The 26482-nt window shown below is 43.6% G+C and overlaps 1 protein-coding gene across 2 annotated transcripts; it reads right to left on the reverse strand.

The window, feature by feature from the left end:
* Positions 1-1511: 1511 nt before the first annotated feature.
* Positions 1512-26234, reverse strand: P2RX7 (purinergic receptor P2X 7). Of its 2 annotated transcripts, none has more exons than XM_030583550.1 (13): positions 26098-26234; positions 23711-23843; positions 23087-23158; positions 21498-21570; positions 18088-18184; positions 14627-14707; positions 13773-13902; positions 11517-11647; positions 6350-6443; positions 5162-5227; positions 4953-5066; positions 3640-3738; positions 1512-2908 (listed from the first exon to the last, which is right to left on the reverse strand). In XM_030583550.1, the coding sequence occupies exons 1-13, from the start codon at positions 26220-26222 to the stop codon at positions 2417-2419; spliced, it is 1707 nt and encodes a 568-aa protein (XP_030439410.1). In that variant the 5' UTR covers positions 26223-26234; the 3' UTR covers positions 1512-2416. The 2 variants fall into 2 exon arrangements, with proteins under 2 accessions (XP_030439410.1, XP_030439411.1); XM_030583551.1 differs by having other exon boundaries at positions 2430-2552.
* Between the last annotated feature and the right edge of the window lie 248 nt (positions 26235-26482).

Consider the following 26482-nt stretch of genomic DNA (forward strand, 5'->3'; position numbering starts at 1 on the left):
TAGGTCAGATTCTCCCTACCACTACCCTGTGCCAGCACACCGAAGTCAGAGGGTTACTGGGAGGAAAGTGAGAGCAGAATCTGGCCTAGCAGTTACATATATCTAGCAAGGCCCCAATTCCGCTCCCATTTACAGTGGGCCCTAGATGTCTTAGGCTCACCATTTATCTCTTCCCTTAGATCAAATCCTTTACTGTATTTTTTCCTCTCCTACAAAATTGATCAGATGTTCCAAACAATTGAACTGCCATGTGATAACAAACTATGTCGACTAGATGACCTCCTCAGGTCTCTTCCAACCCTAATCTCTGATTCTACGAGCTTTAAAAGTGGCCACGATTTACTAAGGTTAGCAACAAAGAGCTCACATTCCTGCTGACACTTGGCTTCCCAGATACTATGGCGATGGGGTTTTCGAAATATGGGTAGTAATAATAATGATTTTCATAATAGTCCAACACAGCACTAGCGAGGGGAAGGGGATTGGCTGGGGATTTAATGTACATGCTACTGAAAAAATCACTAAAGGAGCGTCTTCCACTATGGATTGATTAAACACTGTATTTATTAATGGAAAAACTCAGTCAAAACTGACCGCAAGATAAAAAGGGTTGCAGAATGAGCAGAAGAATGTATTTAACAGGTCCTTAAAAAGACAGTCCTAAACAAACACTCCATGTTCCGACATCAGTATTTCCAAAAGCAAAGGAAGTGTGCTAACCAATATATATTAGTACAGGAATGTATCAGTGCCAACATTACACAAATAACACAATCCCAATCCATAGCTGCAATGAGATGCTGTCACATGAATGTCAGTGCCATTAATACATACTACCATTGGAAATGCAACTAGAGCTGGAATATTTTTCCAGACACCAGTTTTAAAAATATGTACAAAATTAAAAACACAAACTATGGAGTTGCGCAGATTTACAATAATGCAGAGCTAAAATTGGCCAGTATACACTAATTAATATCCACCTTGCCGCATTGCTGCAAAAATAACTAGTCAGATTGAGTCAAAGCACAAGAAAAAATAGGAATCAATGCACAAGTTAATCCATCATTTATTTGCAGTCTCGGGGCCATATATACTGCCCTGAGACTGCATACTGCTATGCAACTCACTGGAAAGCTAACTGAGCATCCTGAACGGTATGTGCCCTACATGAACTTATAGCAAACATGAGGCTAAAGTCTGCTCTCAGTTACACAGATACCACCATAATGACATCATGAATTAGCACCAGAGTAAATGTCAGCAGAATTTGATCCAAGGCTTCTGAAAATAAGGTAGAAAGGCAGTAAAAATGTTGTCCATTTCAGTTCCTGAGTTTATGCTTAAAAGGGCACTATCTACATAAACAGCAAAGAATCCTGTGGCACGTTATAGACTAACAGACGTTTTGGAGCATGAGCTTTCGTGGGTGAATAGCCACTTCATCAGATGCATGTAGTGGAAATCTCCAGGGGCAGGTATATATATGCAAGCAAGCTAGAGATAATGAGGTTAGTTCAATCAGAGAGGTTTGCTGCTTTTACAGATCCAGACTAACATGGCTACCCCTCTGATACTATCTACATCATAACTGTATGGTTAAAAATGCTTTTCCTGTGTTACTAACATCACCCAAAGTGAGCTGGTTTCCTCTGGTAACAGATTTGATCAACCATAAAGCTGAAAGAATCTGAAATGCCACACAGTTTGTGCAGGACTCTGTCTATGAAATACACCCTCAAGGGGCTCAATCCTGCAGGCCCATTCTCTGGACCTTAGGACTGCTTGTGTGACTACAGACAACTCACATGAATAATGATTTGCAGGACCGAGCCTGAGCAAACAATAATACTCTGCAGTTCTAAAGCATCTTTCATCCAAGGCTCAAAAGCCCTTTTACTAAGGTAGGTAGGTATTATCCCTATTTGACAGATGGAGAAACTGAGACACCAAGAAGTTACGGGTCAAATTTTCAAATGTCCTCTACTTTTGGTTCCTTGAATGTTTGGGTTCTCACCTTGAGGTAGCTGTTGGTGCAGTCTAGTTTTCAGCTGGAATGTTGAGTACTCAACACCTCTGAACATCAGGGCCATGGTGTCCAATACTGGGCATGCAAAAATTGGGGAAGATTTTAAAGCTATGGGCTATGTGCCCTGTCCAAGGTCACGGAGAGTGTCAGCGGTGGAGTGAGGAACAGAACCCAAGACTCCTGACTCCCAGCCTCCTGCACTAATCATTAGCTAATACTGCCTCATTAATAACACAGAATACGGAATTCAGTCATAGGGCAGCGGATTCTGAGAAATCACATGCTTTTCTTTTTAAAAATGTCTCCGAAGATAAATTAAGGGGGTTTAACTGTGAGAAATAAGCTGCATTGTGGTTCTGGAGCTATATAATAGAGGCTTAATAAAGGTTAATTCTTCCTCTTTAAACCAGCATACTTGCCATCCTCACTGGGATAAGTTTCTCTGATCTTCCACCTGCAGCAACTTGGTATCAGGGCACTGCTCTCCACCTCAGCAGAGCCAAAACGCCAGTGAATATATTGCCTGTAAGCACAGTGACGAAGCTCGTTATTGAGGGTCTCTGTATTCAAGTCCAACAAGGGCTCTTTGTAAAGCAGGATAAACTCCAGTGCTGATCTGGAAAGAACGAGCTGCTCAAACAAAGCCGAGGTTGTAATGCATGACCCTTCTTTTCTTCGGCAGCAGAGCTGCTCCCGGAAAGACTGTGTTTGGTGGCATTTCCCACAGCAGCACCAAGAAGGGCGGTCGTGGGATGGAGACGTTTGCCCTTCGCTTTTAAGGGGTTGCATCTCATGGGCTTTGGCTAAGACAGGGACCCGGTTGGAACATTGTGCTGCGAGCTTGGACGTGTCAGTAAAAGTCCCAGTGTCTCCTGGCAACTAAAATTCCCAAACACATAATCAGAGGAGTCAGAGTGAAAACGAGAAAATGTAGCATTTACTTTGCTCTGTGTCTACATCTGCACTTATCTGTCATTAGAGAATCTCTCTGCATTCCCAGATTTGATTCTAACTGCTCAAGCTTCGCATCTAATGCAGTAGGACAGTATAATACAACAGTAAAGAGGCAGATCAAGAAAACAAATGGTCACTGGGTTTGAATCCTAATGAATCCAGGGAGCTCTTTGTTCATTCCCACTCTATATGGGACAGGATCAGAATATTCTTTTAAATCTGTTTTGTAAGTTTATACTCAGTGATCAACTGTATTAGTGACAGGATTCTACGCAGTGTAGTTGTAGCTGTATCAGTCCCAAGATATTAGAGAGACACGGTGGGTCACAGGAGTCTACACTGCTATTTTTATCCCCACAAGCCTGAGACAATTGACCCAGGCTTTGAGATTCTGTGCTATGGGTTTGTTATTGCAATGTAGATGTACCCCAAGTTGTTTCACACAGGTCTAAGGACACTCGCTGGGCGGTAATAAGATATTTTAGTTTTACTCTAGAAAAAACAGTCTCGAGTTCCCAACACAGTCAACTTCAGGCGTTTCCCAGGATCACAAGTGTGGCCCTTCCAAAACCTAGCTAGAAACTTATGAAGAAAAAACTCAAGTCACTCAGGAAATAAATCCACAAAAAGTCATAACAGTAAATGCTTGAACTTACCTGAACAATCTCGCCTTTAACGTTCTGCAGACTCGTGCTCAACGGTTTGTCTACCAGAATAATGTGCGGGTCATCAACATATGACACGTACATCAGGGTCTGTGCAACAAAAGACATTAGCATCCTCAACTGGAGTATTTATTTAGAATACTCAGGATTTATACTGTATTAATCTGACCCGTAACTAGGGTCCTCAAGGTCCAGATCTTGCATTCCTTATTCAGATAAAAATCTCTCTGAAGGTGCATGTTCATTGGGAGGCTGTTCCTGACATAAGGGGCAGCATGGAGGAAGGCTGGGCATGGGGAGCAGGTGAGGGAGACAAAGAGAACAGTCAGGTGTTAGCCTTGAGTGGAGCCCAGGGAGCAGGAAGAGAGGAGGTTGGAGCTGTAGGTGGGAGACAAATTGTACAAGGCTTTAGAGGTAAGATTTTGAGCTGAGATTTGGGCACCTAACTCCCTTGGACTCCTTTGAAATCCCAGCCTAGAAGCTCAGCTGTTCAGGATGGCATAGTGATGTGTGCCACATGAATTTCTAGAGAAGAGATGCTGGAGCTGAATGTGGACTGGAGCTGATGGACTTGAGAGAAACAAAACTATTTTCATGCAAATACCCTGAACGGTTACAGGGGGGAGAAGCTCTGAGGAATGCCTCTCTCTACAGCAGTGGTTCTCAACCCGTGACCCAGTCGTTATACAGCTGCGGCCCATGTGACATCCTCAGGCCCATACAGGTAGTGCATATATATTGTGTGCATGTGGCCCACATAACACATAGAGAGCTGCATATGCGGCCCACAATGGTAAATAGGTTGAGAACCACTTCTCTACAGCATCTTTCCACTGCTCTCTAAAGGGTGAAACCTGCCTCCTGCAGCTGTCAACCCCTGCAGCTGTCAAAGGTCCTGGCTGTAGCAGACCTGTACAGAGCAGCAGCATTCAGGGGGCTCAGGCCTTGGGTCCACAGCTTCCATGCATTGCAGAGTACAGCTCTGTGGGGTTTCCCAGAGACCCCGTGCCTGAAGGATTTTGGGTAATGGCTGGCTGGAGGCGGAAGTGTGGACCCATAACTATAGGGACCCACTGGCCACTTTTCTGTGTAGCTGCAAGGAATCCTGCAGTGCTAAGATCCGCTCCTGCACTCACAACACTCCCCAGCATGCAACCCATTCCTGCAAGGTGCGCACTGGGGGCAGGAGAACTCAGACCAGCAGGGTATTGGGAACAAATCCACAGAGATCTGATGAAGGACACAATGAAGGCCCCGATACACTAGATTTTCCTACTACTTAAGCAGCTAATTGCATCCCTTACCCATTTTGGCCCCAGAGCAGACTCGCACTTCTTCCTGAAGTAATATTCCTTGATGGATGCTTTGCAGCAGGGATAAGTGTATGAAGTAATAAGAAAATCAATAACGAACTGAGCCTGCATGCAAAACAAAAGTGAGCAGTGATTCCATTTTCTTAATGAGACTGCGTCTCCCGAAGCAGCTCCATCAGTACAGGAAATAAATCTCTTACCAAGCCAAAGTAAGACAGCACAGACCCGATGTACACCAGCAGCTCAAAGATGTTAAACCGTCCAGCCTTAGGCAAAACAGAAGAGAGTCATTTGAGAATTCAGATAATTTCCTTCCATTTGCAGAAGAACGGCAACAATTGCTGCATGATCAGGCCCAGCCAAATTGCTGTCATGTGCAAGATTTCTAGCTTTTCTGACATGATCCGACTTCAAGCACCTAACTAGGTGGAATTTGTTTAAATTAAAGGGTAGTTTTGCTGCATCCAGCTGGGAACTAAGGGTTCCCTTTTAGCTGTGCTATCTCCTGCTGGAAGGATCTCTTGTCTTCTTCCAATCAGAGACAGTTGCTTTCCCCAAGGTCCCCTTCCCAGCTGGAAGGGGAACCAGAGACAGGGAGCAAGTCCTCATCTGTACAATATTAAGCAATGACACAAAGGCTCTCACTTCACCTATTCTCCCCTTTCAGCAGGAGACTCCTTCCCCTCTGCCTCCAACAGTAGGAAAGAAGCAGCGCTCCCTTCAGGGTAGTCGTTCCACCCTAACAAGGGCCCCAGGGCATTATCCCCTTCCTCCCTCATCCTCAGAGCTGTGAGTGCTACCTGCCAGGCCAGGAATGAGGGACCAAGCCTTGGTCTCTGATCCCACAGCATGGGAAGGCCAAGTCCTGCCATTCGTTTGAAGATTAATCTGATAGGACTCAATCCTGCAAAGTGCCCAGAATCCTCCCCTCCCATGGGGACCCCACTGGCAAAATCAGGTCCTTCATTTCTGTAGTGCTTTGTAGATGTCAAACACTGTCTACCAGGGACAGTACATAACCATGATACCATGGCCTTCTATAGCACCTCCCCTCCAGTGACCTCAGTGCATGTTACGAACAGCGAGTGTCACAAGCCCCGCCCTGCCATAGGCATCAAGCACGACCTCCATTTTACAGATGGGGGAACTGTGCCACAAAGAGCAGAAGAGACTTGTCCAAGGTCACACAGAAAATCACCATCAGGACGAAGATTGTAACCAGGTCCATGCCATGGTCCTATGCTGTAATCACTAGGCAGTGCTGCCTCCTGGAAGGGTTACACTGTTGTTATTACTGGAGTTATTTTTGCCAAAGGGCCAGAAATTCTCATTTCTTTTTGGAAGCAGACAGGTTTGCAGAGGTGATGAGAAAACAGGGTTGCACTTACTGTGCCGAAGACAAGGATATCAAATCGTATCCCATAGGCTTTGATCAGCGTCCGTTCCTCCTGCCCATTGGGCCGTTTGTAGTACTTTGCAAATCTGTCAAAACCAAACAAGGATCCATGCATCATGTCGTGGAATTCAGTGCCTCTGGGCTAGAGAATAAAATGGGGTTTTGTTTCTACCTCCTCCTCCCCTTCCTGCCTGTTTAGTATTGTACCCTCAGCCAAGAAGTCAAAGCTCTTCCTCTCTCAGGACCCATGAGTGCTGCCACAGATTGTGGATCCCTTTGATGAACAGCATTTCACCCAGCTCCCATCACAGAAGCTTAGAAAAATCAGAGCAATGCCCAGGAAGGGATCTGCTGTCCTGAATCAAATGGTTACTTTTAATGGCTCTAGAGAGGCAGTCACCTACAGGAAAAGCAGATTTTGGCAGCTGGCAATGGTGGGAACACAAGTGTTTCCCAGGCACCAGTGCTTTTACTGCTGTGTTATCTGCACCTACTCTGAGATCTTGGGGTCCCTTTCTTCCACTGGTTTTTATAGTCACTTTCTGCTGCTCTGTTTCAAAGCGTCTATGAGAGTATTAACTTCAGGGATAAAGGGCAGCTTTATAACTCATGTCGCTGCCTGTGACAGGGTCACACATACCACCCTAGTTGCAGAAGTGAGAAAATTGACCCCACAACTCCTGAAACCCAGCCCCTTATTCTACCCACTACATAACGCTCCTTCTCCTCGTCCCCAGAGTCAGTTACCACGAGAAATTCCACTGATAACACCAGCATAAGGATCAGCAAACAGGGACACTGTGAACGCAGAACAAAGGCAACGCTCCCATCGGATGCTGAAAAGTTGGCAGATCAGGCAGAGTTATTAAAAAAAAAACAACCCAAACTGAGAGACTTCCTGATAAATGTTCAATGACATTCAAATCTTAGCTCCAATACTAACATTCATATCACTCATGTCAGTGCTCCGGGCTCTTGCTGAAAGCCCTGTCCTGTTCTTGATCGGTTTACTCCAGTATTTTGTAATGTGTGTTCTCTTTGGATTCATTTAGCCTAGTCATTCCGACGGTAATTTTTTTAGTGGGGTAAACAGGTGTCAGCTCTGTGGAGAGAAAGTAATTCAAGGTCTCACTGTCACTGCGGATGCTGATTTTATTTAGTGGTTAGTCTCCTGTGTAGTAATCAAAATCTGGTAAAAGCAGCTGGTGCTCAATGGGAAATGGACCCAAATGCCAGGCCATCAGTTCAGTCCTCTGCTGTCTAATTGCTCATCTCACAGATGGCATGAAAGCATTGAGGGAAATACAGATTTCCTTCCTTCACAGGTTTCAATTAACTTGCCCCTCATCAGTATCCGGAGCCACGTCTGCCAGAACCACTGAACGACCCTACAATCCAGAACTGCTCTCCATGGACCATATTCTACCTGAGGAGGCAAACTCACTGGCACCCAAAAACAGACAGCAAAAAGAGGGGTAGAGGAGCTGTCTCCATGGTTTGCTGCCCAATCTCATAGAAGCCTCTCTGTGGGTTCACTGCAGAGGTGGGGCTCTGGCTGGATTTGGCACCAAAGCCAGGGAGTCGCTGAACTCTGCAGTATGCTTCCCTCAATTCCTTGCACGTATCCAATCAGGAGATTCTGCTCTGTGGCTCCTGCTGCACTGCAGTGACTATGCTGCCAAGGACACAGCAGGATGGCTGAGCAGCATTGTTTCCCCTTCACCCTAGATCCTGTGGCTCCAACCAGCCGAGGCAGAAGGGGTTCCCAAGAGAGAAATAGTACAACCCCACCCCGCCTGTATTATCTTCCTATCATTCCTGCTTCCCACTTTACATGGGGGATCCCACTTGAAAGGCAGGACCCACGGGCAGCTGCTGGCTATGGAAGCTTTGTCAGCATGGCTCCACTAGAGCCCCAGTGCCAGAGAGTTGGGATGAGGGGGTCACAGGGCTGATAGGTGGGCACAGAGGCAAAGGGTCTTCGCACAAGTGCCCCTGGCCTCCTGCTAATGCCCTCAAATCAATGTGTGGGCCCCGTGGTCTGTTCATGGGAGGAATCCTGTGCAAATTTCTTCCCTTAGCCCCTCCCATGGGTCTTCCCTCAGAGGGAGGCAACTGGCCCCTGGGCTCAGTTTCTACACAGTCCTTAGTCAGGCAAATGGCTGTCAGGGCAAGTTTAAGACCTGAACAAAAACTGAGGCAGGACCAGTGGCTTTGGCCCACGGCTCCTGAGCATTTAAGCACCACACTTAGCTCGTCAGAAATCTTGGGACTTCCTGTAACTGCTGGGCATGCTCCTGCAAGGTGCTGAGAGTTCCTGAGAGGTGCTGAGTGCCGCCCACTTCCTGCAGTCAGTGGGAGTCGAGGGCACCTGCTCCTATTTGGGGTAGGACCCAAAAAGACAATGTTTCCTAAAGCTGTACATGGCAGGCAATGAGTGTCTCTGTCATCGCCTTGATACCAGCAAATCAGCCATCAGCCAGCTTTCACTCACTCCCACCCGCTGCAGCACGGCCCCCTTCCATCTCAGTTCTGCAGAACTCTGATGTGCTTTTAATCTGCATTCCATGTCTTGTGTTCATTAACTTCCCCTTTGCTGAGATCTGTTCTTAAGGCAGTGAATGAGTCACTCAGCAACGCACTGTGTAATGGGTTTGCTTTTTCTGGCTGCACAGACATGAAACATTCTTATCTTGCGTTCAGTGTCTCTGTGATCTCTAGCTGAGGCATGTTTTGCTGGCCAGCACTTGGCTGAGCCTGCGTTGATGCCTGCAGCTCTGTGATGTTATATTTTCAGGTTTTACCTCTGTACTCAGGATCAGATAGTATTCCCCACACACTGGTTTTCTATCCCCAGGAGGAGAAGTCACTTTACATTTGCTTAGGATGTCACAGAAACTTTCTCCTTTGCAGCAGCTTAGTGCTCTGATTTGATATGTTAAGAGCATCATTGATGACCATCTGGGCAGTGGCCCATTGCACCTCAAATAGTGCTTCGCATTTGTAGCCTAATCCTGATATCATTTAAATCTATGGCAAAATTCCCTTTGAAACTCAGCTGAAGTCAACAGAGCTGCATGCAGGCACTGATGTTCACCCACACAGAATAGTCTGCATGGTCAGGGCCTTGGACAATAACTTGACTCCCAGAACTTATATTCTCACTCAGATGATAAAAAGGTCCCTGAAATGTATTTCCCTAAGATTACCCTTATGTAGCCTCATTCTCCTGTGACAAAGGCTCCCTGGACATCCTGCAAGGACCTATTGCTCCCCAGGCCTACCCAGGAATGCACAAGGTATTTAATAGCCTTTATTTTGCACATTGCCATGTAACATTCTACCACATATAAAATTAGTTTGATTCAGTCACAATCAGTTGAGGGCAGGGCCCAATCCTGCAACCCTTACTCACCCGAATAGTCATACTGAAGTCAATCCAGCTACACTATATAAGTAAATCTTACTCACGTGTGCAATAGTTTTGCAGGATCTTTACAGAAAAAGCTCTCCTGACGTGCACAGGAAAAGAGTGCCTGTGGGGCAGACTCTGGTCTCCCTTATTACACCAGTGCAAATCTGGAGGAGTTCTAGTGGAATTACTCCTGATTTACACCAGTGTAATTGAGAGTAGAATTCAGCCCCATCACCAGGAAAAGATTAATCCCAGGTCGAGTCATTCTCAGAAGAACAATGGAGCTTTTTCCTTCAAAACTGTAAATGTGCTTGGAAAAAACAGCATGCTCCAGAAAGAAGTGGATTTTGTGCAGGGTTTCTTTGTCTTCTTGTTTTAACTAGCTTTGTCAGACTCGTCGGGCCAATTTGCTATTAGGATCTAACCAATCAGACTCACTGCCCTGCTTTGTAATTTTAAATTACACATTGTTGATGTTAAACTGCTGCACACAAATGCTCTTCTTCCTTTGTTTTTATTCTTTGAGAAAGTGCTGGGGGATGTGGGGGATTCTCGATCCTCCTGGAAGCAACTGATGAACAGCAGTAGCACTAGCCAGTCATCACATGAGCTGGCAATGCATAGACTTCCCCAAACAGGCCTGCCATTCTATGTTTCTTAAGCCCTGATTGGCCACACTTCCACAACTCCAGGGCTGGGCTTCGGTTGAGCAGAGCTAACTGTGCTGAACTGTAGCAAAATGATCTCGCTACAGATCTGTGTTGTTATATATTAAAATAATGTTCTTTATAAAGTGCCCTCATGCCTAGGTGCTCTGACACTGCCCATTCATTTGATAACAAACATAAACATTCACAAAGTGACCTTGCTGTCCTCCTTCAAAACCCTTCTGTGATGTCTACAAAAATATTGACAACACTTAGGGCGCTGGTGTCATTTACTCAGGTTGGAAAGCTGCTACTAGGCTTCTGTCCTAGATCTGGACTGGCCACAAAGGGCCCATCTTGGAGGGCGATACGCAAGATGAATTCTCTTTAAGATATTTTAATGCACTGCCAGGTATGGCTGTTACCTGCTCAGGTACGGTATGTTACACACTGTACCATCTACTGATTGAATTTTATAAGACACTTAGCATTCCATCACACTGAAACTACTTGCCCACCATGCTGATCCGCACCGTCTCATGGTTTCCTTGTGGTCCCCCATCTGTCTGTCTGGCAGTTTCCACCTGTTGCCTTTTGTCTTGGATTGTAAGCTCTTTTTGTTGCGTGTTTGTACAGCACCCCGCACAATGGGATGTTGGCCCATGGCTGGGGCTCCTAAGCACTATGGTAACTCCATTCAAACCCACTGGAGCTCCACGCACAAGCAAAGATCCATCTGCATGGAACAGCTGGCAAGATTCGGATCTTAAGTTGCACATGCATTCACTAGAACCGTGCACAAAGCCTTGGTAAATGTAAGCACAAATGACCAGCTGCATGCGTGTGTGTGACGAGTCCAACTGATAACGCACAAGCAACTATAGTAACTGTGCATGCAAGTCAGGTTCATCAGTACAATATCGGCTATTATCAACAAGAAAGATCGCAGCAGAAACCTGTGACATATTCAAGAATAACGGCCAGGGCTCCAGCACTCTAGCCACAAACCCCTCAGATTCCACCTGCACATCCATATCACCCAAGCAATACAGACAATACGCTGCTTTGCTATGTATGAAATTTAAAATATCTTTTACCTGAAGTTGTAACCAGGATATTCAGGCGTTGTTTTGTCATCAAGGCGACGAAAACTGTACTTTGGACTGCAGCGGTAGAACCATTTGTCCAGGTTACAGTCCCAGTTAATCTCAATGCCCATGATTCCACCCTTGACACAGAAAGGGAAAACACACGTTAAATGCATTCAAGAGCACACACACACACAAAAAGACTGTGCCAGGCCTGGTTCTGAAATTGCTCTGTGCACCAAACTCCCATTGAAATGAGAGGGGATTTCAATGTGGCCCCGTGGCAGGATCACACCTATAAATACACTTATACTTAAGGTGTATTTCTGCCTCTATCAAAGACTTCCTCCTAAGTGACTTAATTAACTGTGTGGATCAAACTAGCTACAAGCTAGAATTCATTCAGATTCTTAAGGCATCTCTTATTTTTTGGACAATTTCTCATCCTACCAACAAAAATTCCAACTTCATTGCCGCTTTCTGATTGCCATTTCATTCAATTAAAATAAAGATGGGCTCAAACTAAAATCCCAAATGCAAACTCACATTAATTTTGCAGGGGATCTGGGATTCAGAGCTGAATGTTGCAGTTTTGAGGTACTGCAGACCTGGACCTCAGGAGAACTGGGTTCGGTTTCTGGCTCTGAGCAAATCACTTCATATTTCTGTATTTCCATTTCACCCATCTGTAATTATCAATCTTACAGAGGCATTGGGAGGCAGAAGCCTGGTCTACACTACAAAGTTAGGTCGATGTAAGGTGCCTTGCATTGACCGAGTTGCGCACATGTCTACACTTAAATTTCTCTCTCAAACATGTAAGTGCCCCGTTATGGCAACGCAGTAACACCAGTTCCCAGAGTGGCGTTGAGCCATGGTAGATGTACTGAGGTCAATACAGCACTGGTGTAGACACTACGTTAATTATGTCAACTGATCCTAACAGTCCTCCAGCAGCTGTCCCACAAAGCTTGACATTGACCCCTCTGGTGACAACTGTAGCCTGATCTATAGATTTTGTATTAGTAATATTGATTAATGAAGAGTGGATGGGAGAAAGGCCAACGAGTCCCAGCAGGAAAAGGAGAGGAAGATGACGTAATGGGGCTTCTCCAGCAGCAAACACAGATGCTGTAGACTCTTGACCTACAGTGTCAAAAACCCCAGGCTCGCCTCCCTTTGCAGTGCATGGAGAACTGAATTACAGTAGCTCCCTAAACCCCCGTCAACATTCCACATGGCATCCATGGCTGCATCCTTACCCCTACCACTCCACACCAGGGGAATGTAAGGCCACCACTGCTTCATGTATACTGACCTGTGAGCGGCATGGTAGCTATAAGTTTAGTGAAAATAGACATGAATGTTCCTTCCTCTTGTTAACTTCTATTCCATTAATTTATTTACTTGCTTTTAACGTGCACAGAATGGTTTTTGCATGTGCGCAAACTAACTGCCCTGGCTGTGTGCCGACATAACTTGCAGCAGCAAAAGTTTGTAGTGTAGACATGGCTTTAGGGTACATCCACACTGCAATGAGAGGTGGGACTGTAGCTACACCCAAGCTAGCTTTGATCTCGCTAGTTTGACTAACCACGACAGTGAAGCTGCAGCAGCCTGGGCTACACAATGGGAGCCTGGGTATGTGCTTGAGTGGCTAGCCCTGTGCTGCCAGGACTTGACTGCTAGTGTTACTTGGGCTAGGTGGATCAAAGCTAGCACAGGTATTCTATGTCTATGCTGCAGTCACACCTCTCACAGCAGCAAAGACAGACCCTCAAAGCTGGTCTACACTGAAAAGTTACATCGCCATAGCTATCTCTCTCGGGGGTGTGAAAAATCCATACTCCTGAGAGATGTCATTAACCCAACCTAACCCCCAGTGTAGACAGAGCTAGGTCGTCAGAAGAATTCTTGTGCCAGCCTAACATTTGGGGTGGTGGTGGGGAATCTTTCCTCTGAATACATGGGTCAAGATGCCCCTTAACAGAATCCTGAGGAGAGAAAGAGTTGACTGGCCTGAGAAGACTGTTTAACTACTGACAATGAAATCCAACGTGTATTAAATCAATATGGGCCCAATCCTAGAAGATGTTGCGCCCCTTCAATTCTCATTAAACTCTGCAGAGTTGAGGGTGCCCAGTACCTCCCAGGATCAGCCTTTAAAACTGGAACAATTCCATTGTTTTCAACATTTAACAATTAAAATGAAAAAGAAATAGTATGGAGGTGTTCTGAATGGAAGGCAGAAGTCATGCCACTGACCTGAATTGCCATCTCTGAAAAATTTTCTCCTATTGCTTGGAGAATACCACCCAGCTGGAAAATTGGGCAGCCTGGTGCAGTTATCTTGTTGAATGTGCACGAAATATTCAATTTTGGTGAAAAGTTTCTTCTGCAAAGAACCACAAATTATTTGAAAACATAAATGTGAGCTCTTCCCTAAAAAAACATCTGCAAATGCTATTGAGGGGTTCCCTGCTCATTGCTCCTCCCTGAACCTGTATCAAATGCATAGATGCCATCTCCATGGGTGCTCTGGGGCTGGAGATTTGGGGAAGCAGTTTGAATAGGGGATAGGAGAGGGCAGGACAGGGGTGGAGTTGGGGCAGGGCCGCGGGCAGAGGGGAGTCAAGCACCCACCGGTGCCAGTAGAAGTCGGCACCTATGATCAAATATGCTCAGTTTGCTAGTAGAATATAGGGAAACTTAGTAACTACCAGCTCTGCAAATTCCATGTGGGGTCTGAGAGTCAAGCTGTGTCCTTTAGTTCTTGGGCATCATCACCAGTAACAAAGGCTTTGCAGATCAAATTATTCCCTCTGTGACATTTACATTATCCTATGCCTTCAGTGGTTTCACCCTGGTGTAGCCAATTAGAACTCAGTAATTTTGTTACTAATGCATGAGAAGGAACAGCGTTCATCTTACTCCTATAGCTGTATTGGGTCCTGCAAGGTTAAGAATAAAGAGCAATCAAACCTGATTTTTGTCACTCAGCATAGCAGATACAGCCCTAAATACACAGAGAAGCTGCAGACTGAAAGTGCTTTATTTACACATTCATTTTTGGAGTAGAACCGCTCTTTAAGAGGAGATGGATGAATGTTTGCACTTACGCAGTGTGATTAAATTTTGGGAAGTGGATATTGTTCTTTATTAGTACTGTGAAGTTTTCAGCGCTCTTCAGAATGGCAGGCCTAAAAGAGGAACATATCAAGTACAATGAAAGTTATTAAACCAGCTATCTTCCTTTAGTTGAATACATCAATTAATGCTACACTATTTTGCTACTACCTGGAAAATTGTCAGTAAGAGAACATGATACTGAGAATAATGATGAGATGGCTCAGGAGGTTGAGAACCGAATATCTTTCTTGGTTTTACTTATAAACTTAAATTGTCTGTTCTCTGGGGGCAGGGACTGTCTTTTACACTTGTTTGTATAGTAGCTACACAGTGGGGCCTAATTCTGACTAGGGTCCCCAGATGCTATTGTAATACAAATAAATACACCTCTACCCCATTATAACACCATCCAATATAACATGAATCGGATATAACGCAGTAAAGCAGCGGTCCGGGGTGGGGGCTGCACGCTCCGGCGGATCAAATCAAGTTCGATATAACACGGTTTCACTTATAATGCGGTAAGATTTTTTGGCTCCTGAGGACAGCATTATATCGAGGTAGAGGTGTAATAATAAGAGATTGCTAATTTGAAATCTGGCCATTGATCAGCAGTGACTGATGTTATCATGTGATGGCTGTGGTTTCTGGGAAATTAGCTGGTGTGTTCATTGCAGTTCCCAGTAGACAGATGGCTTTGTCACAGACACTTAAACCACAGTTGGCACAGATTATAAAAATGAGATGTTGAACTACATTCTCCTCCATGGAGGTGGCCCCTCCAGGTCAGAGTTCAGTCACATCAGCTGGACCTTGTGAAGGAAGCTTGCTCTGCTACTACCCAGGTCATCCCTGTTTGGTGGAAAAAGAGAGGAATTCAACTTCCAGCATTGTCAACCTGGCACCTGCACAAAATTAGCTTTGAAAAATAACTTATTGTGACAGGATGTTAGCCAAGATACAGGCTTCTCCCATTCTCTTTTCAAAATGGGCCAGGAGAGCTTTGATTTTCACCTAGAAAGTCCCTGAAGCAGCAACCCGTCCAAAGGACAGTACATCGGAGCATTCTCCTTAACACATAATTGTACTAGCAGCAGAGTCTCTGAGCCAAAGACCTGCAAGGACAGGAAATACTTCAGCAAGCTGACACACACTGTCAATTACAGACTTTTCAGCATCTCTCCTAAGCAAATTGAAAAAGAAGGAGTTGGCTGCAACTCAAACGTAAACATTTTGGGATATCATCTGAACAATTAGAATTTCTAACCAGTCTTCAGTTTATAATGGTCAAGAAATGAATAATGTATGTTGAACTTAAAAAAACTAAAAATAGATTAATCAAAAAAATTTAAACTGCTTATGTTTTCAGGACAGAAACCTGGGAATCTCTCCAGACCTCTTCTATGAGGGCGCTGTAAACATTTGTCCTTAGGTAGGTTTATCCGGGTCACTTTGCCTGGCATTGCAGAGCTGGAGACCAATCAAAACAAAAGAAAGGGAATCTTCTTGCCAAAAAGTTACAGTTTTGTTCAGTTTCAACCATTGCAAAAGGGAAGGAAAGGGAAGTGCCCTTTATAATACACAGAACTTGCACAGAAAAGTCAATTGCAGGTATAGCTGAGAACCAACATTGTTCTGCCAGAAGTTAATATTTAAGGCACCAGGCTACAGAGTTCCATACAGGTTGTTTCAGTTATTCATTCAAGTTGCAGAGAAACACTCATATTATCCATTTAGTAACTGGCATGAACTCTTGCCAGTGGATTTTGTAAAGAATTCTCATACTTGTGATTTGCCACCCTGGCTCCAAATATTGGTTCATTGGTTTTGGTCTCCTGGCACTGACCAGTCGCTGATACATTAGAGGAAAATTGGACAACAATATGGGCACTCTGCCAATTGTGCAAGGTAAATAAAGGCAAAATCTCTTTCCTGCTGCATTCAGCTACCAGCTTGCGCAGTGCAACGTCTGAAAATATTAAATATTCACTGAAGTTACACTGAACGAAACCAAGAGATTTAACAACTTGAGTGTTCATTAAGCTGCCCTGCATGACCGTCACAAGAAATCTCTTGATTTTTTATGTGAATTTGGGACTTGACCTTGCAAGGTGTTAACCAGCCTTGAATTCCATTGAAGCCAATAGCAATTGAGAGTACTCAGCAGCATGCGGGGTTGGAGCCCTAAAGTGGCATTTTCAAAAGGGCTCATGCCTCAGCCCCCAATGAGACTTTTACCACTGACTTCAAAGAGAGTAGAGTTAAGCCAGTCGTGGGATCCTCTATCAATGGAGCAAAGACAGCACTGGCAGCTTCCCCTATGCCTGCCTCGCAACCTGGAGGGCCTACCACATGGGATATGTTTAGTTTTATTTTAGAAGAGTTTAGTTTCCCTGGCCTATTTAGTCCTTGGTATCTCTGCTGGAACTGCAAACAAGTGGGCAAATCAATATTAATTGGACTGCTGGGTTTTGTCATGTGGACACATCAGTTCAGCAGATGGACTATTAAACACTAGCCTATTCTCTGTGGGTAAGCCTACCAAACCACATGCAGTGGTAGTGAGGGGAGAAGAGAGCAAAACCATATCATGGTCTAAATACACGGCTAGTGTAAAATGGCAAGGCTCCACTTCAGTTAAAGGAGCTGCACCAATTTACTCTAACAGAGATTTTGCCCTCTATATCTTTTCTAAGCAGCAAGGCCTAGTTTAGCACAAGAGACGTAGTTCAAAAGCTGCAACACATCAGGGTTTGGTCAAAGCAATATTATATCCTGGGGCTTCAGATGGAGAATAATTTTGCATTGCACATGTGAACGAAATCAAATGTTTTATTATAACCATATTTACATTTTTTGCCTGATACAAATGAGTAACTACATGTTAAAGTGGAACCCTTACATCACAGAACACTTTACAATCATGGGATCATACAAATTAGATGTGGAAGAGAGCTACGAGGTCTTATAGTCTACTCCAGAATATTTTACAGAGCTTAGTTCAATCTAGTTTTACATGTTACCAGCACTAGGCCTTTCACGACTTCCCTTGGACTGATCCACTGTCAGAATTAGCAAATGTTTCCCCATGAGACTTATCAGGATTGCCACATTTTTCCTTGCCATTGTCATTAATTATCAAAATGCCTGTAGTGAATCCATAACAAATTTGTGACATCTAGAATTATTCTCATGGCAACATTCTGTGATGTCACAAGCTTGGATTTATTACTTCACCACAAGATCAGAGAGAAAGAGAAGTCGCTACTAGCAAATTGATGGTACTTAGTTTATAAAAACAAGAGTTAAGAATAATAAAAGTTGGGTTGGAAACAAATGTTTTACAAAGATACCAAGGACCCGCTGCCAGCTGCTGAGCACCATCAGATCCTATTGTCTTGCAGGATCCGGCCCTTATTGATTACATATAAATGTGAACACTTTTACTTACACTGGGGCACCTTTCATTGATTCCACAGGGCACCAGGCAGAGACTTCACAGGTTTTAATTGTTGCATTATACTTTACACATCTTCCTGTCTGAACTCCTGGACAGACGAAAAGTTAGCTATTATTGAGCTCACACACACAGTTTGACTCAGTCCTTTGGATAACACAGTCTCAAAGTATTGGTGGATCTCTACACACAGGTAGGACAGAGGCTTTAAACTCAGAGCCAAGGTTATGATTTTCACAGCTCTTTGTGGGCTGAACTAGCTGTAGGAGGGGTTATCAGATCCATGCTTCTAGGACACATGTGCAATGCTTAACTCCTCCCCTTGCCCCTGTCAATACTGCACATTGGATGTGGGTAAGGATTTTCTCCATAGTTGTGCCTGAGTAACAATATTGAAGAGTTTTTAGGGCTTAATTCAACAACATGAGCAAATTAGAGCAAGGATGTTCTGCTAGGTGCAGAACTTCACCCCACAGCACTGTCAGCAGGATACTGAGTGACATCACTCAGCCAGTGAAACACAGGCTAACTATTACGCCATCAGAGACTCATAGACTTGAAGGTCAGAAGGGACCATTATGATCCTCTAGTCTGACCTCCTGCACAACGCAGGCCACAAAATCTCACCCACCCACTCCTGTAACAAACCCTTAACCTATGTCTGAGTTACTGAAGTTCTCAAACCATGGTTTAAAGACCTCAAGGTGCAGAGAGTCCTCTAGCAAGTGACCCATGCCCCACACTGCACAGGAAGGCGAAAAACCTCCAAGGCCTCTGCCAATCTGCCCTGGAGGAAAATTCCTTCCTGACCCAAATATGGCGATCAGTTAAACCCTGAGCATGTGGGCAAGACTCACCGGCCAGACACCCAGGAAAGAATTCTCTGTAGTAACTCAGATCCCACCCCATCTAACATCCCATCACATCCCATCACAGAATTGGGCATATTTACCTGCTAATAATCAAAGATCAATTAATTGTCAAAATTAGGCTATCCCATCATATCATCCCCTCCATAAACTTGTCAAGATTAGTCTTGAAGCCAGATATGTCTTTTGCCCCCACTACTCCCCTTGAAGGCTGTTCAGAGACAACTTCTATTGGCTATCAGTGTCCTAGAAGGTAGGATAAATTTTTAGAACTAATTAACCTTTCTGAGGGTATGAAAGATAACGAAGCCTTTAAATAGGGCTTGATCTTTGTGACATTATTAATATGAAGTGTAACAGTATAGATCATTGTTGCAATCACTGTTATATATTTGCAGCAAATATTGTACAAAAGTTGTCATATGAGGTGTCTATGGAAAGGTTATGATTTGCTGATTATGATTATGCTAGCTGTATGTGTATCATTTTTGTAGTTGAAGTTATGAATATTGGCTATGTACTTGTATTTTGGTTCCAAGCAGCCTTAGGGTATGGCTACATTTGGAATTTCAAAGCGCTGCCCCGGCAGCGCTGCGGGAGCGCTGCCCCGGTAGCGCTGCGGGAGCGCTGCCGCGGCAGTGCTTTGAAGTGTGAGTGTAGTCAGAGCGGCAGCGCTGGGAGAGAGCTCTCTCAGCGCTGCATGTAAACCACATCCCTTACGGGTGTAGCGTGCAGCACTGGGAGCCGCGCTCCCAGCGCTGCTGCCCTGATTACACTGACGCTTTACAGCGCTGTATCTTGCAGCGCTCAGGGGGGTGTTTTTTCACACCCCAGTTGCAGCGCTGTAAAGTGTAAGTGTAGCCAAGGCCATAGGCCACATCCAGACTAGGTATTAAAATCGATTTTAGATACGCAACTTCAGCTACGGGAATAACGTAGCTGAAGTCGAATTTCTAAAATCGAGATACTCACCCGTCTGGACGGCGCGGCATTGATGTCCGCGGCTCTCCGTGTCGATTCCGGAACTCCGTTCGGGTTGATGGAGTTCTGGAATCGATGTAAGCGCGCTCGGGGATCGATACATCGCGTCCAGACTAGACGTGATATATCGATCCCCGAGCAATTGATTTTAACCCGCCGATGCCGCGGGTTAGTCTGGATGTGGGCTTAGTAAAGTGTTTGATCAGCTTCTCAAGAAAGGAATTTGCAAGTTAAGTGCCCAATCAAGAAACACTTAACTGACAATAGACCTTGGAAGACTCCAATACACATAAGAGGTCTTCCTGGGGATGTTCAAGATAGCATGTGAGCAATGGCTGCCACCTGTAAAGAACTGAGTCATGCATGGATATGTGGTTTACCCATGTGACTCCAGGCTCCATCTTGCTACTGTGATCTTCCACAGGGCAGAGGATATAAAAGGCCCTGAAAACTCCTCCATTTTGTCTTCAATCCTGCTTCGTGCCTCTGGAGGAACTTGGCTATAAACTGAAGCTCTAAACAAAGCACTGAATGACCCATCCCAGCTGTGGATGTACTCCAGAGACTTGATTTGAACATGCAGTTTGTTCTACCACTGCTACAAGCCTGAACCAATAACTTTGCCATTACTGTATGTAATAGATTCCAGTTAAGCAATTCTAGCTCTCATCTATATCTTTTTCCTTTTATGAATAAACCTTTAGATTTTAGATTCTAAAGGATTGGCAACAGCGTGATTTGTGGGTAAGTTCTGATTTGTATATTGACCTGGGTCTGGGGCTCGATCCTTTGGGATCAGAAGAACCTTTTTCTTTTACTGGGGTATTGGTTTTCATAACCATTCATCTCCATAATGAGTGGTACTGGTGATGATACTGGGAAATTGGCTAAGGGAATTGCTTCTGTGACTTATGGTTAGCTAGTGGGGTAAAACCAAAGTCCTTTCTGTTTGACTGGTTTGGTTTGAAGGAACTCCAGCTTTGGGCTGTAACTGCTCTGCTGTAAGCAATTTGTCCTGAATTGACACTCTTAGAAGTGCCCCACCAGAACCAGCATCGTTACAATCTTGCAGTCACTCTACATGCAACGTGAATTACACCTGTAGAAAGCACTGCAGGAGTGGGCTCTACATGTACTGTGGTATCTGATTTGCATCCCCCTCACCTCCACCCTCTCTGTGACCCCCCTGCCCATTCCCACCTTGTTGTTAAAATTCTCCACAGAGTAGAAAAAATCCTGGTGAGTGAATACAAATTTCATATCATTCTCCTTGCTGCTCCTTTTGTTTCCATCTCCCACTCTTGTCTTTATGCCTCCCTCCTCACCACCCACTGTGCTTGGAAGTTCATCTCCCTAGTCAGATAGATCTACATACACAATTGCTAGTGGGTGTTGCACCGGTATATCTCAGAGCAGAATTTGGCTCTATAGTTGCAAATTCTCCAAGGCTGGTACCTCATAATTTCTTTAACCATTTAATAATTATTAACTAAAAGACAGTTGCATTTCACCACCTGCTACGAGTTTTAAAATCTGAATGTGGAATTCATGTACCATTACTCTGGGGGTTCATGTGTCCTTTTTCACAGCTCGCATCTGAAGAGCAGACAGCTTTGGCAATGGGGTACTGAAAAAGACATCAATATAAAAGACCATTATAAATATCTACCTCTCTATTGCGATTGTAAAATGTTCTGCACAGAAATGCCAAACAGTAAGATGAAATCACAGAGTGAGCGGCAGAACAGAGGAAGTACAGCCCTCTTCTGTAACCCATTCACTCAGCGTGGTGCTTAATGTGACCTCAGTTTTTGAGAAGGTCAGTACAAGCAAAGACTGAATGGGACAAATTCATCTCAAGTGTAATCTCTTGGCTTCACTGGAGTTAGCCCATGGATTTATTTGTCCAGTTAATCTGATTTTAAAAAAATCACACCAATTATATAGGAAATGCAAGGAAGTTGTTCCTAAGCGCCCTGAGTTTCTGGGACAATGCATCAAATTCAGTTCTGGTTACACCCATGCCACTTCCTCAGCTGCCATCCTATTGGCAATGCAGGGAGAATTTTGATTAACCAATTTAATTACTTTACATAGTCAGTTTTTAAAAATATTTTATATCAGAATAAACCAAAGGCTTCTGAGGGATTCAAGTTGCAGCCACAAAAGAATTCAAGAAAATATTCATGGTCCTGTTCCATACAAACCTGCAGAACATAAACAGGTTTGCTGAGTTCTCCTTATCGAAGCCCCCTCAATGTACAAATAGCAAATAGGCTGGTTTTTATCATCCATCTCTCTCTCTCTCTCTCTGGTATCACTCTGATGCTTTGGCATTAGTGATTTAGGGTACAGACAGAATAGAATACAATCTTTTGACACGCTTGGACATGTACTGTAGGATACTGCTATGTCTATCAGTGGCATGGAATTTACTTTTGTCTGTTTCACACTCCTCAAGAGTAGATTGATATGGGTTTTATGCAGGGCTTTGGAACTGTGCTCCGGCTCCGCTCCAGCTCCAGGCAAAAACCTGCAGCTTCACTGCTCCAGAGCTGCTCTGCGCTCCCGCTCTGGGCTGTAGTCAATGACAGTCAACTCATTGTTGCGAACTCAGGTCTCTTCTAATAACTATATGAATGAACGTATAGGAGAACTGCAATTGGCTACAAATTTTGACCAGAAATAAAAGAAAAAGACCCAAGCATGGTCAAGCTTAGAATTATAGCACAGCAGATTACTGCAGAAAAGCTGGCAACAATTCTCTAACTCCACTGGTCCTTCTAGTTGCTCTTTATACCAGCAGTGAATCCAAATGTGTTGAACAAGAGGAACAAATGTATGGGGAAAGTGTGAGCCAGGCACAGGTTTGGCTGCAGGGTCTTTGGTGTGGTACATCACGCCAATGCCAGTTGATTCACTGAGAAAAGCAAATGAGCAGAGGGGAAAAAAGGAGTGTAACTAGACTAGTTGTTGCATGTTGCTGAATGAAATAAAGAAGCAGAGGAAGACAAAGCAATGTTCACTTGTGCAAAATTGCCACAGTCATGAGCCACTAATTAAGGTTTGCAGCTGTTATGGATTACTTCCACCACAGAATGCTACGTTATGCAGGTGGGAAATCACTTACAAAATGCAGTTACCTCAGGGCAAACACTTTGAAACTGATTTTCTGTCATAATTATGTTGGTTATCACGAAAAAAGAGTCTATTCCCTGTATATAGAGAAAAGAAAACAGTAAGTCTCAATAAAATACTATATGCCACATTCTGATCTCAGTCACCCCGTGTTAATCCAGAGGGACACCACTAAAGACATGGGCCTGGTCCTAATCTCATTCACACCTGCATAAATCAGGAGTAACTCCATTAAACTCAATAAAGTTCATCCACTGTAAAACTGGTGGAGGATCCATATTTGGATCTCAGTGATGCTAATGTAAATCAAGAATAATTCTATTAACTTCAGTGGAATTACACCAGGACTGAATTTTTTCCTACATATTCTATTACTAAAATAAAAAATTATTTATGGCAGAAACATCAAGTTTCTTAAAATCCCATAAAAGAACATTTTAATTTTTTTTCCATGCTTAAACGTTACTGCTTCCAATTTACAGCCTTCTTAATTCACACTCACAAATACAACTGCATCTCTTGTCTATATGTTCAAATCACTGTGCAGCAGGACAAAGACGCATACCAGCAAAGCAACAGCACGGATCAATGGAAGTCGGATGCTGCGCTGACCTTAAACTGAGACTCACCTGCATGGGAATAGTGTATTCGGCCGTGTCCCAGATTCTTGAGTCAGTTTGAACTACTCCTTTCACTTTAGTATGAACTGAGCTGATCACAGAGTCCTTTTTCTGATATCGTTTGTCGGTGACAAGCACATAACTAACCAAACAAAATGGAAAGCATAAATGAACTCACTGAAATGGGTTGAAAAGACAGTCATTTCTTGGCATCATTATTAGAAAATGTGTACTGTAAATTAAAAGCCGTTATTAAATTTACCCAAGAAATTTGGGATCTTATCATGCAATGAATGCATTTGTCAGGCCAACATCTCCCTCAGTGATATCACCACAATCCCATTGACTCTGATGGGATTGCACTGATGTATGTAAGAGACATTGTATAGTGTAGTGGTGGACTATTAGGGTGAAATCCTGGCCCCACTGAAATCAGTGGTAAAGTTCCCCACTAATTTCAAGGGGGCTTGAAACAGCTCTCTTTGCATTCCCTCTCACGCAAAGGGCACATGACAAGGGACCCATTAAAAGCAGTACCAATCGCAGCCCACAAGTCTCTTCAAATTGCTTACTGTCATCTTCACATGTTAAAAGGTCAATCTGAAAGGCTTCTCTTTAAAGTAAAATCAGGCTTTCCATATGCTACTTTTATTCTCAAAGGGTCACCACCAACTTAAACTAGGCCTAATATTTGCATGCTGTAAAAACAAGTTTTTATAAAACCTAAGGCCAATATAAAGCTATCACACTCCAGTGAAATAGTTGTTTGAAAAGAAAGAAATAGCCACGCACCCCACCTCTGCAGCCTCTGGCACCCAAACACTGCAGCACTAACTACCTGAAAGTGTCTCTATTGTCTCAGGGTAACACTTTCAAAAATGCCTAAGTGACTTTGGAGCCTAAGTTCCATTGACTTTCAATGAGACAGACTCCTAAGTCATTTAGGTGCTTTTCAAACTTTTACCTTTGATGTATTTTCAGTGTCCAAGCTGAGAGAAATGGAAAATATAAACAAAGGGCATAAATAGTACCTCTTAAACTGGATTCTAGAACAAGAGTTTAAAAAGTGATTAATGATTTTGGATGTCTCAATTTTGGGTCCCTAAATAAAGAACATTAAAGGGCCTGACTTCTAGAAAGCGCTGAGCCCTCTGCCCTTTGAAAATCAAGCCCTTTCAGGAGTTCCAGGTTAAACAGCCAAAATCACTAACTGTTTTGGAAAACATAGGCCTGAACATTTTCACTCTGTTAATAATCTAATGCTCATCAATAACATACAGAAGGAAATATGTTTGTTTACAATTTTTTTTTAAAGTTGACTTTTAAGAGTCACTGCCATCCACTGCTTCTGCACTGCAGCATGAGGTGTGCAAATATGATGGGTTAAACTCATGAAACTGACCATTTCTAAACGATTGTGTAAGTTCAAAAGACACTTTCCACATTAAATAATGTCATATAAAAAAGGTTTCCTTTCACAAACAAGTCTGTGATTTAGTTGACTGAGTCAGCCCTATTTCGGTTAAAAATAAAAATTTCAGGGGTGAAAAACTGTCTAAAATGTGTAAGTGTGAAGTGACTGACTAAACCAATTGTCAGTTTTAAAATCACTCCTAATCTACTATTTTTTTCTGCCTCTGGGGTGTTTTCTACAGTCAGTCTTTCCCCTCTTGAGAAGAGTGAATTGGGACAGTCCTGCTGCTGCAGTCTGGCTGTGTGAGAAAACATCTCTCAGCAACAGTTTGGAAATGGTGCCTTAATTAGGCAATAGAACTTCTTACAAGTTTATTGCCAGTGAAATTGGTATCAGCTGCTCAATGTGTAAAAGCACCCTTCTGTAATAATCAAACATATTTTATGAATAACGAAAGACATTGGTCAGCAAATATTATTGCTGAAAGCAGACCCAGGTCTGAGGCAAACAGGAAAACATCTGCCCTTTATGATCCAGACCTATGCACTTAATAGTCATAAAACCCTGTTTCAAAGATTTGATGTCCTGGGTGACCCCTTGTGCAACTTGAATAGCAGATCTAGCCTAGACTCTCAAGGCCAGGTTCTGATTTCAGTTACATCAGGGTAAATCTCAGGTAACTCTACTGACTGTGCAAATGAAACCAGACAGCACGGTTGGAAAATAAACTACATTCAGAGGATGAGAGAGGAATATGCAGGACCACACCAAAAGCAGCCAACTCCCTGTTCTAAACAGCCACTCTATAGTACCCCTCCTGTTACCATACACATCAGCCTTTAAAACACAGCTAAACAACTGATTTACATTGGTCCTCTAGCACAGAGTGAAAAAGTTCTCTGTACTTGTTGAATGCTTAGGACTCAGTCTTCAATCACCCGCATAAGAAACACATTTGCTCATCTAGTCACTTTTAACTTACCAAACATACAGGAAGACAACCATATGGAAGGTCCATTTCAAACTCCCATAGGAAACGCTCTGAAAACGGACAACTTTAGAAGTTTCATATTCACAAAAATTCTTCAAACTGCAAAATGCAGCCATTTTTATCACCTCCTTTGGAATCTATGCTCTCGAGAACTGTAGTCACTTGATTCTGTCTACTTACACCCCCACAACTTCCTCAGGCAGGCCACACCACTTAAAGGCACAGTAAGAAAACCGTTTATATTACTAGCATGGAAGCTGAATAAGAGAAACTGAGTATGTTATGCTCTTTAAAGAAAGATCATTATTGTTAATCAGTAGCAAGAAAATGGGTTAAAGTGTGCCATCTGCTTTACCTATGGACAAACAAAATACAA

This window comes from Gopherus evgoodei, chromosome 13, assembly GCF_007399415.2.
Source record: "Gopherus evgoodei ecotype Sinaloan lineage chromosome 13, rGopEvg1_v1.p, whole genome shotgun sequence".
Taxonomy (NCBI): domain Eukaryota; kingdom Metazoa; phylum Chordata; order Testudines; family Testudinidae; genus Gopherus; species Gopherus evgoodei.